Below are 16,157 nucleotides of genomic sequence, written 5' to 3'. Positions count from 1 at the left end.
CCGACTCACCCTGAGGGGCTCGGGCTGCCCTCCCTACTCCGACTCCGGGGACGGGCGGGCGGACTCGGTGCCGGGGCCGGGAGCCGGAGTCTGGAGACTCGGCGCCTGCTCGACTCTAGCTCTGGGACTCCGGCAGCGCGCTTCCTCTCCAATCCCTCTCCTCGTGCCGCGCGCCGCAACCCGGAGAGGAGAGAAGAGAGGCCAGAGCGGCCAGCTTAGGCCTCAACCTAGCAGAGCAGTCTACGGGGGCTGCTGAGGTCCCGCGTGTCCTCTGTTTCCACCGGCCGCTCACTTTCGGATGCAGGACCTGGAGGGTGAGGAGCTCCCCGAGACCCTTTCACTTTCCTCGCGCAGGGATCCTAACCGACACCGGAACACTTCGACTGCGGCTGAGTCACCAGGCGTCAGAAACCTCGGGAGCCCAAACCCGAAGTCAAAGTCACCGACCCCGCCTCACTGCTCCACATGGGCACTTACGTGGGCAAGCTGGGACTCTGGCCGTCATCCCAAGCAGGGGGGCGCACAGACTTGTCGGAGAGGCCCTTGAACCGCCGGCCAGCTCAGCCCCTTCATCAGGTTCCCCGGGTTCAGCAAGTCCATCGTGCCCACCCTGCCCCTCGGCACAGACCTGCGAGGAGCCTGCCGAACTGGGATCCTACCAGTCCCAACGCGTGCGTGGTCAATGAGGCTTGGAGGCGCTTTCCCATGAACAGGTCCCAGAATTCCATCGTGGGGCCTCTTCCCTCAGACTGGTGGGAAAGTTACTTCAAGGGGAGTATCTGGTCTCTTCAGCACCCCAGGGCAACATGGAGCCCGGTGACCAGGAGGCTCGCTCCTCGTGAGCCCCCCTCCACTGCCCCAGCAGAGGTAGCGAACTCTGCAGGGGTCTCACCTTCTGAGAAGCCCCAGACCCATGTGCGAAGGAGACAGTGCTGAGGGCCCTCGGAGAGTGCAAGAAGGGGAAAGTCAGATGGGAAGAACCACTTTTTCCATGAGAGCTTGGACAGTAAGAGAAGGATTCCAGAGACCAGACTATCTGCGTTTAAGCCTCTGACGAAAAATGGAGTCCTCACTTCTTTTGTGCCCAGGCCTGGGCCTCTGAAGAGAAGCCTCGACTGCTGGGGCTCAGGTCACAGCTTGAATAACAGGCCCAGCTGCTCCTCCATGGACTCCTTGGCCAGCACACACACAGGTGGCCCCCTTAGCTCCCAAAGAAATGCTATTACAAGCTCTTACAGCTCTTCTAGAGATTTCTCTGAGGCTTGGAAGAGAAGTATTCCCAGTACATAACTCCAGATACCAGAGTGGCCAATAAAAAGGAAAGAACATTGGTCATCCGTCTCAGTCTCCAGTCCCACTGGTATCAGATGAGTCCCCAGAAACATCTGGCAGCTCTGGGCAACAAAATCAGATTCCCCTGCTTCTGTCAAGCCCCTGGAGCCTGCTGTCCCTGACTCCGCCTCCTCAGCTGGGTTATGCAGTCCCCGAAGACCTGGCCTTAGGGAAGAAAGCTGGACTCCAACGGAGCAACAAAGCCAGAGAAGATACGACTGAGGTCACCACAGACTCTGTCCCTGACACTTGGTCTGCTATTCAGCCTCCCCTGTCCCAGGGCACTGATCCTCAGCTGGAAAGCTTACATAAAATGCAGAAGTCTCCAAGTCCACTGGCCTTCCCACAACCTACCGGAGAGGCAATCTGTGTGGCCCACTCGCCTCTGAAGACAGCGAGCCTGCTGGCCTCACGTGGGTGCTCCCAGTCAGAGCCCCTTTCAGGCACCTCTTCAGACTCAAAACCCACCACTACTTTCATCCTTCTGACCCTTGTTTCTCCCACAGCACCAGTCACTGACACCACGTGGCCACTTCAGCCTCTCAGGCTGCCATACCCCAGACTCACCTGCCATTTACCCTGCAGCACCCACTATGCAAAGCACTTTGTTTGGATTGACGAGCAGCCCAGCCCCCCATCTTCCTGCATCTGCACTCCTGTTGCAACTTCTGGTAAGTAATTCCTCCATAATTACGAGTGAGAAATGCTCAAGTAGGGAACCAAAGCTTCTACTTTTCTTTTAATTTGTACCTTATAAAATCACCCTCTACCTCACATCTCTCCCAGATAGGGTGGGTAGGGCAGGAAGACTCTTGGACCTGAGAACAAAGGGAGAAAGGGAGGAAGAGCAGATACCGAAGCTGACCTCTGTACTGTAACCAATGGGAGGTCTATGAGTAGCTACGACATATTCCTTAGCACGTATCATCCTGATGGAAAAAAAGAAAAGGCAAGAATGACTCCCTGAATACATCTATCTCCTGTTTTACGGATACCTTGGAAGAGACCTAACTGGAAATATAATCAATCTTAAGTTGGTCGATAAAATAAATTGTTGAAATGAGTTTATGATACAGGAATTGCTATAAAACTCATATCTATTCAGAGGCAGAAGGATATTAAGAAACTTGCCCAAGCTCAACCAGTTAGTAAAGGTTAGATTTGGGATTTCAACCCTATTGGCTCCAAAGTGTGTGTTCGCTTCTCCCTCACTACAGCAAGTCACCAAAGTCAGGACTCTAACCCAGGTATATACGACTCTAAATATCCATGCTGTTTTTACTTTGAAAGGCATTCCACAACCCAAGATTGCCATCTTACAGTGGGGGGGGGGGGTGCAAGAGGAAAAGTATTAGACAATTTCTACAGCTCTTTACATGATAATTTAACATTTATACAGTGATGACTGTATATCTTGTATCGTGCTTGGCACCAGCCATTCAGAGGTGAAGGAAAACTTCTGCTTTGGAGATTACAATTTAGTGGGGAGACTGGTAAGTAAGCCAGTGATTCCATAACAAGCGACAGGTACTAAGGGAATGGAAGCAGGGCAGAAGGTCATCTTATCTAAGTCTTGAAACTTGAATTCTGTCTTACGGTGTGTGTTCTCCAGTTCTAGCAACTGGAGAAGGGTATTTCAGGCCAAAGACAAAACACGTGCACAGGAGGGTCTGGAAGACAGAACGCATCTATCTGGGTAACTTTCAAGGAGTCACACATGGTTTGGGAGAAGAAGGGGCAGATCATGGGTATGCTTATAAACCATATCGCGCAGTGTGCACAGGGTTCCAAATACAATGGAGAGTCATGGAAAGATTTTAAGTAGGAAAGAGACAAGCTTGGGTTTAGATTGCTCTAGCTGTCATGTGAGGGAGGAGTCAAACGGGGACAGGCTGGAGGCTTGGAAATGTGTGGGAGGCTGCGGAGACACCAACAAAGATGAAAGATACAATACATTCAAGCTAGGTAATTAATTACCTGGTTAACAGGGATTGTTAACCAGGTAGTTAACAGTGGGCATGGGGAGGCAGTAGAGAGAGGAGGGATTAAGAAGCAGGACTTGGTGACCGATTGTACCGTGTGGGCAGAGGAGATGGGCAGAATAAGGGTGAGGGGGAGTTGGAGAAGACCGACCCTTAGCCATTTGACTTGGAGGATGGAAAATGTAATTTTGGCAGAATACATGGAATGTTTATAGACTTGAGTGTGAAATGACTATGGAATATGAAGGAAATATTTGTCATATTCAATCATTCATTCACTGAAAAAATACTGGGCATCTGATACTGGTTACTAGGCACTCCTTCTAATATTTGGGATGTTCTCAGTGACATAAAATTCCTGTTCTTCTGGAGTTTATGTTCTAGTAGGGGGTGTGATTACAAAATAAACAATAAACATAATAGGAAATAACTCCCATGTGAAAGAGATTGCAAACGGCATGGCAAAAATATAGAGCAGGGTAGGTGGGTTAAGATGGCGCTACAGTTTCATCTGAGCTCTTATGAGAGGTTGACATCTGAGCAAAGACTTGAATTCACTGACAGACTCAGCCATGCCAGAGTATGAGGGAAGAGGATTCCAGGCAAAGAGAAAACCTGGTGGAAGTCCCCAGGAGTGAGATGTGGAGCAAGCAGAGGCTTTGGGACAAATAAATGACATGACTTGACTCACTTTTAGGATTGTTCTGGCTGCTGGCTGAGCTGGGACAGTAGAGGAGTGAAAGCGGGGAGACTGGGAGGAGGGTTCTCCGGGAATCCAGGTGGGATTCAATGGTGGCCCAGACGAGGACGCTTACAATGCAAGTGGAGAGAAGTGGTCAGATTTATATATATATTTAACCGATTTGCTCTTAGAGGGGTTGTGAGGTGTGAGACGAAGAGAGGAATCCGGGATAAAGCAAAGGTTTTTGGTTAGAGCAAATGAATGTATGGAGTGTCTGGTGAGGGCTAGGGAAAGATTGGAGCGTTGTCAATGTACCTTAGAATATCGAAATCTTGGGAAAAGGTGAGATCCCTTACGGGGAGGGTATAGAATATGAAAAAGAGGGCTAAATTCGTCACTTTAGATTGGCAGGAAGTTAATGAACTTTTCAAGTGCAGTTGGTACAAGTAGCTAAACTCTTCAAAAACATTTTTTTAAACTGCTTCATCTCATACAATTAAAAAAATGAATTCCAGATGGATTAAGGACTCTGATAGTATGAAATAAAATTATTTTAAAATAATTTATTTTTATAAATTATTTTAAATAGGTAGGAGGAAGGAAGCCTCCCTGGGTGAATCTGATCTTTTGGGGGGCTCAGAGTCGTCAGTCGGAGAGAGGCCCCCAAGAAGTAGAGTTCAATCAGGCCAAATGTTTTGTTCCCTTTTTCTTTTTCCTAACTCCGAGATGAGGCAGAGTGAAATAGGAAGAATGTAGAGATTTAAAAAATTAACCTTACTTTTCAGTTGTTTCAGTTCTTTGTGTTCCCTTTCCTTCTCCTCCCTCCCCGCCTCCCCCCGCCCCATCCCTCCGGACCCCCGGACCCCCGCCCCGAGAATTTGAAGAAACCATTTTGTTTCCCTTTTATGTAATTGCCGACAGGGGGGAACAGGCTACCGGTTAGCTCAGTTGGTTAGAGCGTGAGTGCTAATAACGGCAAGATCTGTGGGTTCGATCCCCATACAGGCCAATTTGTACGACGACGCTTACCTCTTACACTTCTACACAGATGAGAGTTCTTTCAGTCTCAGGTCCACTGCGATGTCACAATTAATGTCAGGGAGACAGACAAACCTCGCGCTGAGAACTCAAAAAAATTTAAACACACATCTCTGATTTACCCCAAGGTTGAAGTCCTCCTTTGAATCCCATCTACAGGGTGAAAGGATAGTAGTGAGTGACTAGCAAGGGAAATAGAGCCGCTTTGGGCATATTAGTTTTCCACTGGGTAACTGATTCTTGCAAAGAAACTGACCCTACTGGATTATTTTCGTCCTAAAATAAACTGGGAAACCATCCACACTTTCTACACTTCCACACTCGGGTCTTAACTAGTTCAGCGAAAGGTGAAACAAGATTTTTTTATACGATGTGTGAAAAAAATATTTATTAATATCAACACAGTAGGAAAGAAACAGCATTGCCAATTGTCTCTTTATAACAGGGAAAGAGCTCCCAATGACCAAAGCTGGAACAGTTTGAACAACAGATGGTGTGGGTTTGGATTATAATCCAAAGTATAAAATACATATTCATGAGTCCATACTGATGTAAATAAATCAATGAATACAAGAGAAGGGAAACATTTTCCTTACAGAAGAATTCCAACTAATATAAGTAAATGCTCCCCCCACCCCCCCAGGAGATGAAGCTTAATCCCCTCCCTTCCGGAATATGGGCCATACTGAGTGACTAACTTCTAAATAGTAGAGTAGAAAGTAGGAAAAAAATAGGAACTTCACAAGGGAGAAAAATGGCAAACACTACCTTAAAAATGATCAAGGTTGGCATCACCAGTGGTAAGCTATGCTCCTATCATGTAACATCCGATATGATGCGATGGGACAAGTACCTTATCTTTGTGGTCTCCCACAAAAACCTATAACCCCAAACCAATCATACAAAAAATATCCGACAAACCCAGATTGGAAAACAGTCAAGTATGCTACAGAAATACTTCATCAACACTGAGAAACTGTCACAGACTAGAGGAGGCTGAATACAATGTAGGATCCTGGAAACAAAAGGGACATTAGTGTAAAACCTGGTGTGATATAGTCAAAGTCAGGAGTTTAGTTATTAGTAAAGTACCCACATTGGCTTCTTAGTTTAAACAAAGGTACCATGATAATGGAAGAAGCTAATATTAAGGGAAACTAGGTAATGAGTATAAGGCAATTCTCTGTATTGTCTTTGCAACTTTTCTAAAATTATTCCAAAATAAATATTTAATTTAAAAAATTACAATAAGAAACATGTCTCTTTGCCACCACTGAAATCAGTGTTGAGGCAAACGCCTGGTTGACAGTAGTTCCATGATAGGTAGTTGTTCAAAGCTGAAGGAATGTGGTATTGATGTCTTATTTTGGTGAGGGACATGGCAGAGATATTTATATGGTTATCTGTGCTAGATGATGTATACTTGTCCTGCCAAATACTCTCCTAGAGTCCCATTCGCACACTGAAATGCAAACCAGACCAATGAGATTTGTCTTTAGCGTGTAAAAGACATCTGAAATGGAGCCATCTGGTTTATGTTGAACTTGAAGTTCGGTGGGTTTCTCTCACAAAGTTTCACATCACACCCAAAGGGTTCTCTTTCCTATCTTGGGCCTAAAATATTTCCATTTGGGCCAATAAACATCTGAACCCCTTCTCTTTGTTACATCCTGCCCCACAAAACTGGTAGGTTTATCTATCACACCAAGGTCCCATTATAGGATCCAAGTTTTTCAGAAAGAACAGTGGCCAGTTCAATGTTCTTTGGTGGGTTCTTCACAGAGCTCAGACTTCTCCCAGGTAGTATTAATCACGCCTTCTTTTTTGTTCTTAAATACTTCATAGATTACTTTAATGCTGGGTGGATTTGTGTGTGTGTGTCTGTGTCTGTGTGTGTTTTAAGTTTTAGGCATCTCTGATGTGCATAAATGCAGGTGGTTCCTAATTTAACTTAGTCTTCCCATTAATACACATAATACCTGATACTTAAAATACAATAGGAGAGGTGTATTGCATTGGGCAGAAAATTTTAAATCTTACCGATTTGATTACAACGAAGGAGTTCTTCAAGTAGAAATGAGTGGAAAGTGTGACCTACCTTTACAGAAGTACTCGAGCTGTTGAAATAAACAACAAAAGGAAACAAATTGCCTGCTATTGCAAGAGATACAGGCAGTTTCCTTACACTGTTCTCTATCAGCTCAGGAAGCAATGCTGTGTACCTGGGTCTTATAGACCCAGTCTTATAGATTGAGGCTAGTCATAACCCACACCATGTGCCAGCACTCCCCAAAGAATTTGAGTAAATGAAAACAAGAAATGGAGATTTGACATTATTTTCCCAAGGTCCCAAATATAATGACAGGTTTGGGACAAAGAACCAATGGAGCCTGACATCACAGTTTGTGCTCTTAAGCATCATTCCATACTGCCTCTCATTCTCAAAGGGGACGACTACTCTCTGATATTTATGCATTGATTGTTGATTTCAGGAACTAGGACCAGTTAAGAACTTTATGACATTTTAAAGTAAGACATGTCTACCTAAGTTTTATATTGTCTGTATCTCTGTGACAAACATCGTTCTTAACATGTATACATTTGCTGAATTCTTACCTTCTTTTTTCCTTTTGCATGCCTTTACCTGCCACATAGCTCCAAAATCAATATTGGGAAGCACGTTTCTCTCTTGTAAGATATTGCTTTTTCACAGTAAGAGTAGCAAATGGTGTGGTGAAGTTCTTCAAAGTGCTCCAGTTCATGTTATGTTTCAAGACCGATAAGCACCATCATTTCCCAATTGCAGATTTGAAACTGAGAAATGTCTCCTATAACGAAGTTGTAAAAGCTCCTAGAAGTGAAATGGCTTGGCTACCTATTTCAAGGGTCCAGAGGCTCAGAAAGTTTTTCTTGTCTTGGCACAGCATGTAAACTTCTGTGCATATTTCAGGCGAGAGAAAGTAAAAGAACTCGATAGAAATTCTGAGAAGTAGTCCCGAGACTCTATCATTAATCAAAAATTCTTGAGAAATGCATTGGTGAAACAGGAAAGTGACATCTCCCTCAAAAACTGTAAGCATGAGTTTGGTGTCATAGTTGGCTCCGTGGCTTAGTTGGTGAAAGCGCCTGTCTAGTAAACAGGAGATCCTGGGTTCGAATCCCAGTGGGGCCTTAGGTGGCAGTGTTTTAAACATGGCAAATAAAAATTGGAATTAACTGCAGTTGACATGCCTTCAAGTCCCAGGAGGAGATGGGGACAGCATTAGTCCCCTTGCTTACAAAATAAATATAATATCAACAACTCTCCCAAGAGCGTTACTTGCCCTGAAATCATGAGATGAAGATTAGAATTACCTAGAGTGATTGCTTCTCGGTCTTTCCTTTACCTTTTAGATCAGGTGTCAGACATTGCCAGTTCGGTTTTGTGTGATCTTTTCAATTATTTTTGCCTCCTAGAGCTTTTAACACAACGGAGACATTTGTTCTTCTTCATTGATTCATTGAATGGTCAACCTCTCCCCTCAGATTCCCCCAATTTTGTGCCAGATAGCTTTTTGGCACATTGAATAGCGCCTTAGAGCCATGCTTCTCAAAATTTTGTGAGCATATGAATGACCTGGTATGGTCCATTACAATGAGGGTTTTAGATGACTACATCTGCAACAGGGCCTGAAAGTCACCACTTCCACAGTCTCCCAGATGAGTGACGTCTACACTACCGTTACGTGGACCATCCAGTGTGAGGCAAGGCTACTGAATTAGTGATCTAGTTTCGATGGGCGTGCTTTCAAGTTCTGCACTTACATATGTTTACAGCTATTTTCCACACCCATTACTTAGTCTGGAGTTGTTTTTACCCATTTACCTTTAGTCAAATCTAATCCAAAACCAATAAAAGAACAAGGGAAAAGTTCTAATATAAATTAGAGTAGTGTAAATCAAGTAGTGTTATAACCATTTCCTCTTTTCTTTTTAGTTTATTTTTACTGGATTATAGCTGCTTTACAATGTTGTGTCTGTTTCCGCTGTACAGCAAAGTGAATCAGTTATACATACACATATATCCCCTCTTTTTTTTTTTTTTTTTTTTTTTTTTTTTTTTGATTTCCTTCCCGTTTAGGTCACCACAAGCATTGAGTAGAGTTCCCTGTGCTATGTGGTAGATTCTCATTAGTTATCTCTTTTACACATAGCCGTGTATATATGTCAATCCCAATCTCCCAGTTCATCTCACTCCACCTTCCCCCCTTGGTATCCATAACTTTGTTCCCTACATCTTTGTCTCTATTTCTGCCTTGCAAATAAGTTCATCTGTACCAGAAAATGAATGAGCATTTATCTCTGTGGTTTCATTTGGCAACTTTAAAAAATAATTAACTGATTTCGTGCAATCTTGTTATAATACTCAGTGCATGTGCCCTTTGCTACCTCAGGCTTGCATGCTTTTTCAGGACAGCTGGTAGGGTCAGGATTGGCCACGTTGGGGGCCACTCATTGACTGCTTTACAGTAAACTTCTAATCAAATTATTGGAGAATAATAAATCATCACTTATGCTGCCAACTCGATATCAGGGAAAAAGCGGACTCCAATCTTGCTAGCTGGGAAATACTGTCTCACTTCTCTGTTTTCCTGCAACCTTGAGACCAATCCAAGTTGGAGTTGCTGAGAACAGGAGTTTTCAGCTTTGCTCTTGGTCAGACGTGCTGATGCAGAGCTGTCCTATCAGGAAATTCTCACAGAGAATTCGAGGAAAGACCATGGTTTTGCTGCTGAGCACCTCCCTGATCCTTGAGGTAAAAGCTGGGAAGTGGACAAATACAGTGACGAAGGTCAGGTGAAGTGAGGAGAAAAATAAAGTATAGTGTTGCACAGATTGACGTCGCTCAGAGCACAGGCGTTCCAGGCCAGTGTGAGTGACACTGGATAAGAAGTTGACTGACGACTCCCACCTCAACCTACTCGGCACAGAGTCCGGTCCCATGAATTCCCAAACACTACTCCTTTTGTCACTCCCTCCTGGGGCACAGCCCACCCCGCCCCTGCTCAGCAGTCTCCTCCGGACAAGCATGCCCTCTCGGAAGTTTGGGGGTCTTCAGGGCTCTGTGTGTTATGTCCTGGGTCCTACGATGAGCAAGAGACGTGGAAATGAAAGTCACAGGGCACTGTCGGGTAGTTCCTTGTAATCACATGCCCTAGGAGCCTGAGGTCACCCTGCGTGGTGTTGGGGAAGGAATTTGGACTCTGCTTTTGAGTTACGTTTGGTTATGAGTCGTAGAGTTCCTATATTCTTATTTTAACACGTTTTTAAAAAGGAGGGAAAGCAAAGTGAGTGAGTGATAATATACTAAAAGAGAAATACTCAAAATTATTAGACTTGGGGAGCACCAAGGAAATGCCGTTTTATTGGACTTGTAAAAATCCAACGTGTGTGTGACGTTTCCGTGGTGCAGCGGTCAGCACGTTCGCCTTACACGCGAAAGGTCCCCGGTTCGAAACCGGGCGGAAACAGTGCCCTTCCCAGGCTTTTGCCACTTTACCCACAAGTACAACTACTTCCTTACTACCTTGCTGCCCTCTCTAAGGTGCCCGACCTCAAAACAAAGGGTTTCCAACCTATCCTCACAGCAGCAGTGCTCAGAGCTACATCTTGTTAAAGTACTTACTGCATTTTAACATTTCTGTAGGTTCCTCGGACTCCAACATCTTTTACAATGTGTGAATTATGAGTGTGTCCTGCCAGTCTGTGCCTAGTGTTTTTCTCTCCGAATGGACTTTTGAGGAAAAACGTGCTCAGTTTTTGTTGTTTTGTTTTGCGGGGGGGTGGGGGGTGGGGGTGGGGGTGGGTACAGTGTAGCAATCTTTCTTGTATGCTTAGTGCTTATTATGTCCTGTCTAACATATAGTTGCTCATCTCAAAGGCATGGAGTATTTTGCTAAATTTTCTTCAACAGACTTTACTGTTTTCACTTTCACTGTAGAGGCAAATGATTTGAAATGCAAGCAAATGGCCAGGAAGCAGCCGAGGTATGCTTACCGCAATTAGAAATGAATAAGTGAATGAATGCCATCAGACAAACAAGGATGTAAATCAAACAAACGAACAACAAAAGGTGATGTTTCCAGATGTCTTCCATCTCTGGCATTTTCTTTTTTTCCTTGCCAGAAATATTTTCAAAAACCTTCAATATAAAATTTGTGTGTGGAGAAGGTGGAAAGCAATGGAGGAGGGGGTGGAGGAAATGAATCAGAAACGTTTCCCGTCCCCAGAAAGTACACGTGGATTTTGTGTCCGGCAGAGGCCGTTGCTTAACCTCACTGTCCTTTCCTTTTTCTCCTAGTTCCCGGGGTCCGCGTTGGTACCCCCGTCAATACCCTCGGGGACTCGGTCTGCAGTCCGCCTTGATCCGGGTCTCTCTGCTCAGGTGTTTCCACAACGCGGTCAAGGCCAAGCCGCCCCTTCTCCGGAAGCCCAGGCTGCGCGCCGGGATCCGTAGGCCGACTCGCCTCAGCCACCTAGGCTTGCCTGGGAGGGGTGGCCGCTCGCTGCCACGAGTTGTCCTTTGGGCGCAGAGACCTGTCGCTTACGTGGGTTCAAAGGGCGGTTGCCTTTAGGCACAGAACAGTCCCGGCCGGGCTCGGAAAGGGGTTAGGGTGGGTTTACCGGCGTGTGTGTTTAGAGACAAGTCTGTGGGACAGACGTACGCGGAATGGGGCGCGGGGGCCCTCGCAGGCAGGGTATCGAGGCCGGCAGGGGCTCCTCTCGGACACTTCAGGGGCTCGGCATCCCGCTCAACTCAAGGTGCGTGCCCGGCGGGCGGAGATGGTCCGCGTTGCCACCAGGAAGCCCGCCTCTTCCCGGAGTCAGGACCATGAACAGCGCACTCTGGATTTGCCGGGCTGTGTGAGGGATTTCTCAGAAGAGAGAAAGGAGAGGGGGAAATGTTCTGATATAGTATATTGAGCTGGTGGTGTGTGTGTTTTAGGCACCGATTTTTTTTTATTTACAAAAACACATGAAGTACCGCATACCGTATTTCTACTTGATGGTTATGGAAGAAATGTTCACATATATTAAGGTGTGGGGAAGTCATGGCTTACATATGATTTAACTAAAACTTAACCCTGACTAGAGCAGCCTGTTTTGCGACCTATTAAACATACCTTTTACATCAGCTTTAACCGTTAAAAAAACCCAAAAAACATAAAACAAAACCATACCGTTACATCTGCTTTAACCATTTAACTTTTACCATTACCAGAAGTAAAAATGTCTGTTTTAAAGATGAAGATTAAACGCCTCCCTTCCTGGGACGCCAGTGCCAGTAGTACTTCCTCTCTACAGGGACCCTGGCTCTTGTCCCTCGTGGACTAAGGGGAGTCACATGATCTGAATGCCTGGGAGTTTTCTCAAATGTTTGGGGGAATTTTAGCTGGCTTTTGCTTAGATTGGGTCAGACTAGATCTCAGATTCTGTGAACTTTGAGAGGACAAAAGTATGACAGACAGAAAGCAGTGTTTCTAAAAGAGTTGCCTATCACCTAAACATCTGATGGCTATTTTATTATGTGGCCCTGAAGATTATGGCCTGAAATCCTCTCCATGGCCACTCCTGTGTCTTCAGCTTCATTTCGTACCTCACTGCCCCCTCTCTCCCAACCAGCAGCCCTTTGTCCTACCTGCCAGCAGTTCCTCTTGTTTCCCAGGGATGTGTGCACATATCATTCGTTCTACCCCAAATACTCCTCTATACCTAGTGGACATCTCCTCAACCTTGAAACTTGACCTCCACCATTACTCCTTCAGACAAAACTTTCTAAGTAAATCTTCACATTTCTGCTAGCACTGTACACCTCTCTTTTATTGCAAAAGCCAGTTAGGTGAAAGATGGCAAAGCTGGGATGAGAACGCATTGCACTCTGGATTCCAAGTTTGGGCCGTCAAGAACATTACCATACCATGTCTGTCTCTCAACATCCAAGGTCCTTCTCTCGAAGCAGTTGTACATTTTGAGGCATCTCTTTTGCCCAATTTGAAAACTAAAATAAACATACAACCAAATTGTCTAAAAAGAGCATGTCTGTCTGTTTGAAATGTATGTGGTATTAAATCAGTTCCTAAATTCCCACATTCTATGTCAAATTTGATTTCTGGAATGTGTGTACCTTTACTGAATGACTGAATTCTTGCCTCATTTTGCCTTTACCGTTGACTTTTGCATGCTTTTATCCGATGCATGGTTTATCACAGAATTTGCCCATGATTCTCCCTCTTAGTGAGGCTTACTCTTTTAACAATAAGAGGAAAAGATGTGATTCTTACAGCCGAACGCATTTCCAAACCAAATAAATGTGCACTATTTTTTAACGCTTAATTAAAGAGAATACAGGGCAGTCATTAGTCATCCACGCACACATCATCAGGGTCCAATAGAAGTACATCAGAATATATGACGCGGGTGGAAGCATAGCAGATTAACAGATCGATTGCAAAAATTTGCAAAGAGCACTCGCAGGAGAAAACTTGCTTTCAGGGAATGACATTCTTGCTATCACGTATGGAATGTTCTAAGGGTTACAATTCTTATGATTTTAAATATAGAAATTGAAAACAACGTTGTAGTATATACACTCACCGCGAATTACATGAATCTGTCGGAGTCAATGGTTTTGCGGTTATTTCCATCCTCATTCCGGAACCAGCGACTTCGGAGGTTTCATTTAATTAAATAGGCATGCTTAAGGCCCTGCTTCACGCAGGGGCCAGTGGCGCAATGGATAACGCGTCTGACTACGGATCAGAAGAGTCTAGGTTCGACTCCTGGCTGGCTCGGGGCCCTTTTGACACCCTATCACCTTGCAATTGACACGCCGACCAATTCTTCAAACTTTCTCCGATCGCAAGGACGTGCTGGGAAAAGCTCCCTCACCTTCCTTCTTGTTGCCCCACAGGGCAATCAATCCCGCCTCTTGCGCAACTCGGAAGGACCCTTCAAAGGCGATCACAGGAACGTTCGCAATCTAACGCTTTCTGGTTTCAATCTCATACCGCAAATATGGAGAAAGGTTCAGTCTCACACGGCAAATATGGAGAAAGGATCGCACAGAGACACCTATACACAGATTCAAATCAAAGAGGCTTTAAGAAAAAAGAAGAGGAGGAGGAAGAACAAGAAGAAAGAAAGAAAGAATCAATGTGGATCTACGAGTGTCTTCACCAATATTAGCTTCACTGGGTTACCCCTCAACCCCTTCCGAATAGAGAGACGAGAGGCTTTGACTGAGGCAATGGTAAATCTAGGAAGGCCGGGCTTGTGCGGGCCGGATATTGGAGCTGGTCCTGACCACCACGCACTCCACATTCCATGCCGCAGCTTGCTTTCCAGGACCGCGACTTCCAGAAGAGCGCTGGTTAGACAGTTCCAAAATGCGGGGGGTAACGTGAGTGACGTGTATGCTTTTTTTTTTTTTTTTTCCTTTAAGTAACCTGCGCCTTCCAACTCTCAGAGACGTGTAACCACCTTGGGTGGTAAGGAGTAAAACCAAGCGTGGCCCGTACGGGGATCGAACCCGCGACCTTGGCGTTATTAGCACCACGCTCTAACCAACTGAGCTAACCGGCCGTGACGTGACATACGTTTTCCCTTAAAACTTTTAACCACCATTTCCCGCAGTACCTCTTCGGCCAAAGACAAACGTTTACTTTTCACGGTCCTCGGACACCTAGCTGCTCCATGTGTAACCCACCAAAGATCTGCTGTGCCCTCTACACAGAGAGCCAAACTCGGACAGCAGCCCTTTGTCCAAAATGAAGCCTTGGGTTGCACGGCGCCGAGCCATTTACACAACAGCACATACTTCCATGGATTCCCCCGGCCGTTGACCGCAGCTTCCTCCAAAAACGTCGGCTTCCTCTTTCACGTCCAGGAGTACGACTGAAAACCGGTGTGCCTTCTTTCCGTTTGGCTTTCTTTCAGGAGACAGCGTCTCATTCTGTTTATTTTGGGTGGAAAGCAACAACAACCACCAAATTCTCCTGAGAGAAGCTACACTTAGAACTTAACCTTTGAAAGAGGTTGGGGGGTGGGGGCGGGGAAGGAGAGAGGGCGCAAGAGGAACGAAAGAGGAGAATAAGGGTTGGTTACCCAGGGGCCGGTTAGCTCAGTTGGTTAGAGCGTGGTGCTAATAACGCCAAGGTCGCGGGTTCGATCCCAGTACTGGCCACTCCTTTCGATCACCTCCGCAGGGAACTTCCCCTGCCGAGTCCGTCAGGAGGAAACTTGCTTCTTAACCTATACACACCTGCGAAGAGGGTGGAGTCCTCTCTATGACAACATGTTCCAAGTCCACCGTCCCTGGCGGACCTTTTATCCACTCCTTACCCAACTCGGCTCTCGGCCTACTACAACTTCAACGTTCTTCCCAGCAGGCAGTGTACTCTTTCCTCCGGGACCAGTGGCTGAGGACAGAGACACGTGCAGGGCCAGAGGACGCAAGAGTGGGAGCTCGACCTAACACGAAAAATGGGCGGGAAAAAGTGGAAAAGATTACTGGCAACCTTTGGTTACAAGCTTATTCGCTTTTCAATTCTCTTTCCAAAGTAGTTGCGCAAGCAACGTCCTTTCTCAAATCCTCAAGAGATACAAAGTAAATAGGCGTTCTTCAAAGGTCGTTCTTTCCACGTCTCTGACGACTCTTTCAGAGGAACTGACAGCCGAGATTGCCCTGTGAGGAAGGACCGCGCCAGGCAGACTGATTCAGGATACTTCCTCTTCCCTCCGTGTCAGCAGCTCTTTGAACACTTTGAGAAAGAAACACAAAACACAGACTTTTCTTTTCTTTTCTTTTCTTTTCTTTTCTTTTCTTTTCTTAAGGACAGGAATCGAATCTGGATTCCTTAGACAGACGTGCATCTCATATCGTTGCTTCTGACTTGAAAGGACAGTTTAGTATCATGGTAACTTCTCTGATCTTTGTGGGAAGTCCTTCCACAGACTTGTACAGTTTCCCTACCTGCGTGCGCTACCAGTGCTAAGCTCCACGTGGAGTGCTTTCTGGAAGTTTCTCTTCTCGCGGCTCTCTCCTTTCCGGTACTCTGTCCTGCCAGCTTTAGCTGCCTTGGTCT

General features: G+C 45.6%; 1 protein-coding gene and 5 non-coding genes across 6 annotated transcripts; 5 read left to right on the top strand and 1 right to left on the bottom strand.

Moving 5' to 3' along the window:
• The first annotated feature begins 465 nt into the window (after nt 1-465).
• Nucleotides 466-11,648, top strand: LOC116762194 (POM121-like protein 2). Its single transcript, XM_032648936.1, is given in 6 exon segments — nt 466-901; nt 904-986; nt 988-1,329; nt 1,331-1,866; nt 1,868-2,003; nt 11,430-11,648. Coding segments are annotated over 6 exon segments (1,752 nt in total).
• Nucleotides 8,133-8,206, top strand: TRNAT-AGU. The gene has a single exon. It is a non-coding gene; the product is annotated as a tRNA-Thr (tRNA).
• Nucleotides 10,472-10,544, top strand: TRNAV-UAC. The gene has a single exon. It is a non-coding gene; the product is annotated as a tRNA-Val (tRNA).
• Nucleotides 11,649-13,792: 2,144 nt separating the features above from the next.
• Nucleotides 13,793-13,865, top strand: TRNAR-ACG. Its single transcript has one exon. It is a non-coding gene; the product is annotated as a tRNA-Arg (tRNA).
• A 716-nt stretch (nt 13,866-14,581) lies between these two features.
• Nucleotides 14,582-14,655, bottom strand: TRNAI-AAU. Its single transcript has one exon. It is a non-coding gene; the product is annotated as a tRNA-Ile (tRNA).
• Nucleotides 14,656-15,182: 527 nt separating this feature from the next.
• On the top strand, nt 15,183-15,256 carry TRNAI-AAU. Its single transcript has one exon. It is a non-coding gene; the product is annotated as a tRNA-Ile (tRNA).
• The last annotated feature ends 901 nt before the right edge of the window (nt 15,257-16,157 follow it).

The sequence above is a fragment of the Phocoena sinus genome, chromosome 11 (genome assembly GCF_008692025.1).
Source record: "Phocoena sinus isolate mPhoSin1 chromosome 11, mPhoSin1.pri, whole genome shotgun sequence".
NCBI lineage: Eukaryota > Metazoa > Chordata > Mammalia > Artiodactyla > Phocoenidae > Phocoena > Phocoena sinus.
Note: the sequence above shows the minus strand (reverse complement) of the source record. Positions and strands in the feature narration are given on the sequence as shown.